This window comes from Taurulus bubalis (genome assembly GCF_910589615.1).
Source record: "Taurulus bubalis genome assembly, chromosome: 16".
NCBI classification, from domain to species: Eukaryota; Metazoa; Chordata; class Actinopteri; order Perciformes; family Cottidae; genus Taurulus; species Taurulus bubalis.
This window is the reverse complement of record NC_136604.1, coordinates 16,360,324-16,371,762: the sequence shown is the minus strand read 5'-3', so window position 1 is coordinate 16,371,762 and position 11,439 is coordinate 16,360,324. Positions and strand designations below refer to the sequence as shown.

At 42.6% G+C, this 11,439-nt stretch overlaps 1 protein-coding gene across 1 annotated transcript; it reads left to right on the top strand.

Annotated features, from left to right (window-relative positions):
• Window positions 1-7,080: 7,080 nt before the first annotated feature.
• gja4 (gap junction protein alpha 4) lies at window positions 7,081-9,990 on the top strand (the record flags this gene model as incomplete). The annotated part of the gene is made up of 2 exons (XM_079232042.1): window positions 7,081-7,163; window positions 8,866-9,990. Exon 2 carries the CDS (start codon window positions 8,875-8,877, stop codon window positions 9,988-9,990), a length of 1,116 nt encoding a protein of 371 aa, XP_079088168.1. The 5' UTR covers window positions 7,081-7,163; window positions 8,866-8,874.
• Between the last annotated feature and the right edge of the window lie 1,449 nt (window positions 9,991-11,439).

Below are 11,439 nucleotides of genomic sequence, written 5' to 3'. Positions count from 1 at the left end.
GGCTAATAAATCGCCGTGATGATAATAGCAGCGTAGCCGCCCTTTCTGAATACGCCGTCACGTCAGGCACTTAACTTAGATGGTAGCTCCTGTAAATGGGTCAGACAGAGAGAGAGACAGAGAGAGAGAGAGAGAGAGAGAGAGAGAGAGAGAGAGAGAGAGAGAGAGGAAATAAAGACTCGTTATAGACGTTTAGGCCATTTCATGATTGCATTAGTGTTTTATTCTATGATTGAATACTAAGCAGATACTTGTAAACAATAACATTCTGATAATAATACAAATGAGAACCTGCATTTCTCCCCCTGAACTTTCGGACAAACTGCTGAAAAAAATGCTTAAACTCGTGCATGTAGCACGAGAATATGTGAGGAAAAGAGAATTCACACGGAGACCGACTGAATAGGTGTGCACACAGTGTGCGCGTGTGCAGCCGAGAGGGCGTTGGAGCCCTTTTTTGTGTCAGTTCCTAAAGGGGAGCGTCACTTTCACAGGCGCTGCGCAACACCTTTCGGTGTTAATTTCTCATGATGCTGCGTAAATACATGCAGCGCTGCTGCTGCTGCTCCCACAGAGACAGAAACAGATCGAGGCTAATCGGAGACTCGGAGATCATTTATCTTGAATGCCATTTTGAACTCCAGCCATCATGTTTACGTCGTAGGAGAAGAATTTGAACACTTAGCCTACAGGATGCTAAATTACAACTTCTGTAGAGCTGAATAATATTCATGATATATTAAAGTACTTCTTCTTAAAACAGAATTTTTTGTTTTATTTTATAGCTTGTGAATTTCGCCCACTGGCATTCACACAGTATTTTACACACATGTACTGCTGAAGCACTTTTGATGAGGATTCAGCGTCTTGTGTTGTTACCACGGGAAGTGATGTGCCAGTGAATTATACCTATCCCTGGTATTTTAAAGTGTCATCGTTTGTGTTAAACAGTCTTGTTTACTCGTTAATAGCTGTGACAGTTGTGGAACAAGAGCAGCTTGGTTGCATTGGAAGACTTAAGTTTCAGCACCACGGTCAGTGACACTGATACAGGCCTCCGTGTGAGACTGTGTGTGTGTGTGTGTGTGTGTGTGTGTGTGTGTGTGTGTGTGTGTGTGTGTGTGTGTGTGTGTGTGTGTGTGTGTGTGTGTGTGTGTGTGTGTGTCTGGTTGTCTGTTTGTTTTTAACCGTTTTTCTCCAGAATGCTGCCACTAAATAAATGTGTTGACTTCCAGGACCAACATGTCAGGTCTGCGTCAGTTAAGTTGAGACAAAGTGAAAGACTTCAGAATGCTTTGTCACTGCATGCACCTTTGATCACTTTATAAGGTTACGTTTCGGATCATGTCGGTAACTGCATGCGTACATGTGAAGGAGGATAAACTCGGCATACATGTGCCATTGTATGCACATACATACGGCACCAACCCAAACAGTAGGCCTATAGTTGCCGTAAAATGATTGCAGAAGAAGAGTGTTATGTGAATTAGATGCCAACCTCCCGCACTGACATTTCCTACATCAGCATGCAACCCTGGGGCCAAAGCTTTGCTGTAGGCAAGTGTCTTCTCACTCAAGAGTGTATTAATGCCCATGTAAAGCCTAGGAGAGAAAATAACGCTTTAGTATTAGCCTCGTTATTTGTGTGGCATCTCTCCTAGTCAATTGCACTCCAGCTCAGCCATGGCATACCATTTTACTCCATAACAAGGCCACTGATATGTAGCCGTACGCTCACTATGAAAGGCAGCCTAATGAATATTTATTGGTTCATTGGGTCAAGGTGAAATATCCGCGTCCTCAACCCAACACAACGCACGCCCTCACCCCACATGTTTGTGGCAGGGCATTCATCACCAGGCTAGAATCGTTTACAGCTCGGCCTTGCGCCATCAGTAGATCTGTTTGTATCTTCATTAGCACTCGTCTGAACGACGCTAATGCCAGATGTCAGAAGGGCCTGACCTCGGCTCACTTCTAATAAAGTGTCATAGTAGTGTTAAGTGTCATAGAAGAATTTAGATTTATTTATTTTTCTCCTGAAAACCCACTACTCTTCTGCAGGCGTTGAGATTAAAGTCCAGAATTGCCGCAGTCACAAATAAATTGGAAATGCTATTTTCTGGTCCAGAGACATTGGCTGGATTGTTATTTGGAAAAACCCATCCCCCCCCACATGCGTCCTTTCACAGTCCAAGTGTTACCAAAGCAGCTATTTCCCATAAGAATCAATCTTTAGAAAACACAATCTAAAGTAAATTCAATTTTGCACCACCTTTCACTACAATCCCATGAACATATACAAATACACACTCATACATCATAAAAAAATACAATTGCAGGCATCTATTGTTTTCATGACAGTAAAACTCAAGAGATGATTTGGCAGAAAGCAAGTATATTGCTACGAAAAAAAGTCAAAATGATAATCGGAAGACTTCACAAACAAGTAATGACATTCTTTTCTTTTTTTTTAAACGGAGCAACCAGAAAATAGCCAACAGAGGGTTTTTCTTTCTTACCTGTGGTCTAAGTGCATTATCCCCACTGGATAAAATGGATTGATCACCTTAAAAAAAAAAACAGCCACTCAATTGATCCCCAAACAAATGTGATGAGCTCAATCCATGGATCATCCAATTTGGGCCTTTTGATGTGCGGAAACTTGCTGATCTGCCGTGTCCTCCTTTTCTAATAAAGCTGTCATCAGCTGCCAATGTGCACTTTCATGGCGTCGCTCCAAGCTGGCTGAGATCAATAGCGCCTGTCAGGGACGGGTCCCTGGGCGTAATAAGGCTGGGAGACACATGGTAAGTAGACCACAGGGGGGGATCTAGGCATCGCTCTGATTGGATATGGACCCTGAATTCAACAGTGAGACATGACACCGTGATTACACACGGGTGGGAATAAAAAGAAGTTAAAAGAAGATAATGCATCGGTATGAACTAATGGGAATCCTACTAAATAATCAGGAGCCAGTGGTGACGCTGAATTGTTCGCTTAAAGGGAAGAAATCTGATATAGCATGTATGAGATGCAGGGGGCAGCTGTATTTAGTTGGCACAGTGGTAATGTCACCGACCCTGTTAGTGGAGTGTGATACCACCCCTCTCCCATCAGCCTCAGTCAGCTTAATCAGGCTTCAACACATATGCTCTCTGTCTGTCTGTCTCTCTCTCTCTCTCATATATACATATATATGTATATGTATATATTCATCACGTCAAAAGCTCTAGCTCTCTAATGTCATGCATATTTCATCAAACAACCAAGGCTGTGGAGCCCATAGCTCATGTAACATTGACATCTTTACTAACCATGCAGCAGTAATAGAAACACAGCACTATGCTGGAAATTTACTGTTAATGTGACAGACTGAGTGATTCTTGTCCTTTATTATGCAAACAAACACCGGCGCAATACAGACACACGGTATTATATCACAGGATAGTACTTCTGGTAAAAAGCAGTTGTGCAAGTTATTTTTACAAGACATCACGTGTCACAAGAACATGTCCTGTTCTAAAGAGACTTCTCTGTATGCACAATCAGAACCATATCATTTTCTTTCATTCTAAGACTATTATTTTCCTGCGAAAGTATGTCATTGCAAATGCAGCCCTCCTATGTATGAAGCCGTACATTTCTATTTCTCCTAGATAAGATAAAGGATCATCGAGGGAACCAGACAGCAACAGCCATGTTAACAGCTCTGTGAGGCTGTGCTTTGATCTGAATGTGAACACGCTCACGCTGTGAATGCAAACATGCTGATGTTTAGCATTCATCATATCTGCCATGTTCATCCTTTTAATATTGTGTGGTAGTATGCTAATGTTTGCTTCTTAGCAGTGAACACGTGGCACAGTGGCATTCATCGGGCTTGCAGGTATTTGTTCAGAAATTAAAGTACTGAGCGGTTCAACAATGTTGCCCTGATTATAGCACAAGAACAGATGTCACCAATTCATCCTGAGGGAACCATGAATGTTTGTACTATAATTCATGACACCTCTTACTTCACCCAGATAATACTCAAAACAACAAATGCAAACCTTGTTGTGGTGCTAGCGGGAAAGTCAGAGGATCATCATAGTCACTAGGGTTCATCCTCTGGGAACCACACAGCATTTTATGACAATCCATCAAGTAGATATTGGGGAATTTCTAGTGGAATTTTTTCACATGGTGTAGACACTGGAAGATAAATCAGGAGATTACCAAAGCCACCAGGAATTATCCTCTGGGAGCCATGACTGTTTGGAGAAAATTCTCACGGCAAGCTATCTTCATCTTCAGGGGACCATGAAAGTCAGTTCAAAATGTTAGGGCAATTCCTCAAATACTTATTGAGATATTTCAGCCTGGATCAAAGTGGTGGACCAATAGACCGACATAGCTAAAACCATGCACTAAGAGGGCTAACATTATAATGGGTTTTGATACAGTATTTACTTAAAGTCAACCAAGTTACTAAGTTAATAGAGAGTGGGTAGAGGGTGTTCCAGCCTGTTAATCATTTAGCCAAGCACGGTAAAGTTGATAAAATACTCCCACTGTGTTGGCTGTCACTATTGTATTTCTTCTATAGAGACTGAAGCTGTCAAGTTAATGGATTGTGTTGTTTTCAGTTCTGTTTCATTCCAACCCATGAAGATGCACCTCCCTGAATGTTTTCATTGCAGGTCTTAACAGATGTCCAAAGATTTTTCATCCTCAAACTCATAATTTGGTGTTACAATCCATCTCTGAATTAGTGTTCCCATCCCACATACATATCTGCATTACTGATTCACACTTAGGACTGAGTCCGTCATAAAATACAATATAGTGCATAGAAAAATGTGTCCATCAGTGAGGAATTGATTGAAGTTGAAGCTGGCAATTAGTTTCATTGATAACCGCGCCGGCAGAAGGGAACACGTCGAACACAGGAAGGCATAACACGTCTCCTGTATGGAAACAGTCCTATTATTCTCTGTCGGCTGTCCTCACTTCCCTCGTCGCCATTCATCTGCGGGTGTAATGACCAAAAAAAGAGCAAGACGCTGATCTGTCAGGATGATTCACTGCCAATTTGTCAGCCTTTTTATAAAGCTCCGCTCTGTGCGGCGACCGAGTGGACGGAGCCAGCCTCCTAACTCTTCTATAATCTACATATTGACACGTATGATGGTGCAGCTCTGATTGGAAACGACTGCGAGGAGATGACTTCTCAGCAAGGACTTTAATTTGAGTCAGTAGGTGATAACTGGAGTGGCCATTTGCAGTTGGATTCGCGCAGACTATGTTATGACATGTGATATGGTGCTGAACGGTATTATGACTAACAAAGCAGTTATTTTGATTTTGAATTTTTTTGTGTGCCTTTTTTTTCTCCAATCAATCCCTGTTTGAGTTTCTTGCCGACAGGAGAAAGCCATTGGGTTTAATGCTCATAGCAGCGTGCAGCCTCACTTGTGCCAGAATTGATTTAAGATGTTAAATCTAATCTTCCAGCAACCTGTATTTACAGTACATACTCTGTTTGCATCTTCTTAAGGAGAGAGGCTTGTTTTGAGACAAGGCTTTTTTCCTACCCTGTATTGCCAAGATGTTCCTCTAGGTCTTGCATTCTCTCCATACTGACTTTCAATGATTAAGCACAGCCAATCTGAATTGTAAAAAAAAGCACGTTGCGGGCTTCTTTCTGATTAGCTTGAGGCACACGTCTGTACATAAAGCCTGCACACAGCCAGTTGGCTCTCTTGGCCTTGACTAAAAAAGACTGGACAGGCTGCAGTTTCCAATAAGCACAAACACACGGTGAGATCTCTGTTTGCATCCCTTACTGACGCTACGTCGCACTCCTCAGAGTCTGATACCGAAGCACAAAGCACCTTTTAGCACCTATATGAGGCACATCAGGCCTTCAAGTAAGTACAATGAAAACCAATCAGTGACATTAATAGACGCGTAGAGAAAAAGCTCTCGGAGTGTGATGACAAAGTATAAAGCCAGTAAAATAAACACAGGCCGTCCAACCAGAAGACCAGTGTCAAGTTATGTAAATGTTACATTAGTGATGTTTATGTTAAGTTGTATACTTTGAACTTAGTTTATTTTACCACCAACTGTGATGGGTTTTTTTTCTAAATATAGCTACATGGTTTTGTTGCCTGAACCTAAGTAAGAGTTTTTGTTTGAATTCACAGCATTAAATGTTCAGGGCCGTAAGGTGTCTGACAAGTTGGGAGGATCTGTACTGTATTTGTGACAAATTGGATTGAAGCCAGTGGCTAAATTTTAATCTAAAAGGAAATATAGTTTACAGTTTGCTGTATGTAATATCAAAACTATGATACTGATGAGCAACAAGTGTTTTGTGTAACTAACTTTACCAAATCACGCAAATGATGTCAACCTAAGGAGATGAATTTAAACAAAATGAGATTCACAGTTCAGGCGGGCATGCGGCTCCACTGACGTCATGTGCCTGTCGGAAACAAGGTGACTGGCGCCATTGCGTGGCATCATGGAAAATTACACGAGTCTAAAAGGAAGTCAGATGGCCCCGTTAGTAAACTGAGCAAACATATTCTTATCTAAAATAAAAAACAGACGGCGTGGGCAAAGATAGAGACATGATTAGAAGGAGTCTGTTAGACTTCTGCAATAATAATACAGATACATACTGGTGTTTATGGAGGATAATAGGAGACTTGATTACTTTCTTGGTGAGAAAAGCGACATATTACTCGGTTCTTATTATGGTGCTGTATTATTGAGTTGGTTTATTGTGTTTTTGTTGTTATTTTTGCTTTAAAACACTACCAGTGTGCAGTCCGTTCTTGCCTTTAGCCTTCGAATAAGCGAAGTCAGGCGACCATCCCGTGTAATTGATGCAAACGGGAGGTCCTTAAAGAAAAGTTAAAAAGCCCGAACTTTGAGTCCATCCCATTTCCTGGACGAGGTTCCTGAGGGACGTTCCAACGAAACGGGCATGGGAAAGTTCTCCCCACTTTTTCCGATGACATCGATGCTTTTTAAAGAAGGGAAACACAAACCGACTGGAGCTGCGGATCGCCACTGCCGGGAGCGGAATGAGACACTAAGAGTACACTGAGTGCTGCGACCAGGACACCAATAAGGAGACAAGCCCCGCTTCACGAGAGGGAAAGGTAAGAAACCTACACAAAACCACATTAGGAGTGTTCACGTGACAAGATACATATATAATATTGTGTAATACGCAGTCATGTGTCGCTGTAGTTGTTAGTTATCAACAAGTGAATTGCACTGTGTTTGATATTGTTTTTATTCCCCATAAGAAGAACCAGAATCATACCTATACAAGGGGCTTATAGTGCGTAGCATTGTTTTTTATTAACTTTTGGTGGTTAATTCTACTTTTGTATACCTTCTGTATTACTTTAGGGAATTACAGGATGGACTTCGGAATCTCTATTGTATTCTACGAGTCTTTCAGTATATATAACTTATATAACTAAATAAATAACTTTGATTATTTATTTAATTCGCCTGCCTTGTTTTTTGTTTTATTCTATATGATTTATAAACAATAACAAGGCTAGAAAGTAATTTAAACGTAGACTCATCTCATTAAAAGTCCTGTGAAAAGTCTTGTGACTTAAAGTGTCTGTTGAGCGAAGGATTTCTTTTATTGTGTTTTATGCTGTGACATACTTAGTATTAAGTCTCATTTGTTTTATTGTATCTGTGTATGTTGTGGTATGTTTGGTAGAGATAACAGTGATACTCAAGACAATGCTCTCAGAGGTGGATCAGTCAGTTATCAGACCGGAATCCCTGACCGTCCATTGTCTTGTCTCATCCTGGAAGAAAGTTTGTATTTTCACGATTAGGACAGTTGTTTTTCTCAGAGGGGAAGAAATAACAAATAAACAAAAAATAGTCTCAACAAATAGACAAGTGTCACAGCAGCTCAACTCCCACACGGGATGTTTATTCAGATGTGTGTGTGTGTGTGTGTGTGTGTGTGTGTGTGTGTGTGTGTGTGTGTGTGTGTGTGTGTGTGTGTGTGTGTGTGTGTGTGTGTGTGCGTGTGTGTGTGTGTGTGTGTGTGCGTATTTGTGTACGCGTGCGCACAACGCTTGTATGAAATCGGTCCCTTTATGATTTTATTAAGCTAAGCTTTAATTGATTCATAAATGTTTGCATATAATAATGCTGTATAATGTTAAAGAGAGTGGATTATCTTGAACTCATCTACTCCAGTTTTACTGTGAAAGCTCACACTATTTCCCTTCATATTAAATGTTAACTTTAGGGCCATGTGTTTTTGTTTTAGTTCATTTTAGTGTATGGAGGCCTTGTTTTTCACATCTTGATGATGAGGAGTTGGAGCCCACCCTAACAATGGTGTGAGCTCATGGAACAACTAATAAGAACTAATAGGCATGCAGCACTACATGTTCCCCACTAATAGACACCATTATACTGAAAATGTTGGCGAAATGTAGCTCATGTGTTGCTTATATAAATAATTAAACATGTATATGCTTTATCTGTGCATTAATGAAAACCTTTGAGAATTTAGTCGTGGAAATAAGATATATCAATTAGGTGTTATAGGTGGCACATTCAAGCCAATCTGTTCAGCAATGGAGCAGTAAACAAAACATGACCTGCATAACATCCACAACTAAACAGATGGGAAAGACTTCAAACAGGAACAGCCTCACAGTAACTTCAAACAACCTGTCCTCATTTAGCATCCTCTGTAATATTCCCCAAAAAGAAGTAGTTTTACAAAATGTCTGCGTGCCACAAAGGGTGAGCGAATTCAGAAACATGTATTTCTCAAACATTCACTCATTCTCCCTATGTTTGTCCTGTTAGGAGCAGAGGATGTCCAGAGCTGACTGGTCCTACCTGGAGCACCTGCTGGAGGAGGGCCAGGAGTATTCGACAGGCATTGGCCGTGTCTGGCTTACCGTGCTCTTCTTGTTTCGCATGCTGGTACTGGGAACAGCCGCCGAATCGGCCTGGGATGACGAGCAGGCCGACTTTGTCTGCAACACGCTGCAACCTGGCTGCACTGCCGTGTGCTACGACAAAGCCTTCCCCATCTCCCACTTCCGCTACTTTGTCCTCCAAGTCATCTTTGTGTCCACGCCGACCATCTTCTATTTTGGATATGTAGCTGTAATGGCTGGCAAGGACAAGCAAAAAGAGGAGGAGGAGGCAGAGGAAAGTGGTGGTGGAGGTAAGAGGGGAGGAAGAGCAATAGAAAAGGACAATGCAGAAGAGAAGGAGAAACAAGGGGGCGTCGGGAAAGGTAGAAGAGCCGAGAAGGTTCCAGCTGATGCTCCTAAACTGAAAGGGAGGTTGCTGTGTGCGTATGCATTCAGCATCGTGTCAAAAGTCCTCCTGGAGGTTGGCTTCATCCTAGGGCTGTGGTTCCTTTACGACGGCTTCTTCATTGCAGCGAAGTTTGAGTGCACATGGTCCCCTTGTCCTCACACCGTGGACTGCTTTGTCTCCCGACCCACGGAGAAGACCATCTTCACCATCTACACTCAGGTGATCGCCGCCATCTCCCTGCTCCTCAACCTCGTGGAGCTCCTTCAGCTCGCCATCTCCCATCGGCTGCAGAAATACTACCGTACCGAGCACTACCACTACCTACCTCGGTCGGAGCAGGCGCCAGCTCGACAGGAGGATCCCGAACTTCAGACGGATTTGTCCAAGTCCTACAAAGCAGGGGCCCATGCCACCCCGCCCATGCTGGGCGAGGCTACGTGCTTCCCCAACCCCTGTGACAGCTACGGGGATCTGGCGATTGAGGTGAACTGGGGACCCGGGGAGGCGGGGAGTGACCTGCTTCCCAGTTACGTGAACTGCATGGGCGCTATGAAGACGCCACGTTCCCAGAGAATCCACTATAAGGCACACGCACAGCACACTGTGAAAAACACTAGGGGTGCCTATAAAGCGCACTCAAAGCAGAAGCACTATGTATGATGCAGTCAGATGTGGCGAATTGTTGCTCATGACCATGAAAGCTGTCGGCGGGGGTTTTTTTTCGGGGTCTTCCAGGTTTTTTTATTAATAAATATTATCCTGCACATGACACTTGGCTATCAGTAGTGCATAATGAGAGCTCAAACAAGGGAGGAGAGAAGAACAACTATTGCACTGTGAACTCCATGCCTCACAGGCAGGCAGAAAAACAGAGATTTACCAGATAAATGGACCTATTCAAAATCAAACATTTTGAGAACACTCCCCAAGGCAAAGAAAATGAGACTTCCCAATGAACGAAGATTACGGTCATAAGATGCCTTCATGGCAGTGGAAAAAAAACAGTGCAGCGGGGGGTCTGCGGTGAGCCTCGGGATATTGTGTGAGTGTGTATGGGAGGGCGTGCAGTAGAGCCAGATTCAAGCATATTCCTCTGAGATTTGCACTGTAACCCCTTGAGTTCTTTGACCCCCTCCCGTCTCTTTCTCCCATGCCTCCATCCACACTGTGGAATGTACTGGTCTCTGGATCCTGCTCTGCTCCCAGGAGGATAATGGCTGCGTGGACGCGGACATGCATGCATGCACACACACAATGCACTTTCCCCTTTCCCCCAGTAAGTTTTGGTCACTCAAGTTGAGGATGTGGACTGGGGAAGACATGGGTGAAGAGAAGGAGAGCCAAACCAGAGGAATTCTGGGATTGGAAATGATTTATCATTACTGGTAACCATAGTCATTTAGCAATGAGGAAGGAGGGAGAGAGAGGACCACCGCATATTAGTTCATGAGAGCTGAATAATGGAGGACTGACATGCCTCCAGTAGGAAAATGTAGCTTTTCCCCGAGAGCTTGGGAGAGAACTCAAAAGACGCATTAGTGAATGCATACTGAATGGACTGAAAGTGGTACAGAAATGTGCAAACCTAATTAAATGACTAATTATGTGAAAACTGTATTTAATGTTTAATGTATTATGAAGAAATACCTGTGGTAATATTTATTTTTTGTGTAAAATAAAGTTTTAAGTATAAATTAATGAGGACATGGTAAAAATGAAGGGATCATTTTAATCACATAACACATTTACTAGAGATGCTACAGACCACGTTCCATATAAGTGAATCTCTTGAGGACAGAATGGTTTCGTTTCCTTTCCGTTTCAGGGCTGAGATTTCTGTGTGAGGGAAATGTCTCTGAAGTGTGTATTGCTTCTCTGTCCAACTTCTGTGTTCAACCTCTCTCCAAATACTGTCACAATACGGAGGCACTGAATCACTCAAGGGAAAGCTCTTTGGCAATAACAGAAAGATGGAGGTATGGAGAAGTGGATGAGATTTACAGGCTATCATGAGCATAACCCCCTGAGGGGGGAAAATGGAGGGAAATAATTTTGATTTAATGGCTGTTTTCAAATCCGTAGCTGGCTGCACAGGGAAGAAAGGCATCA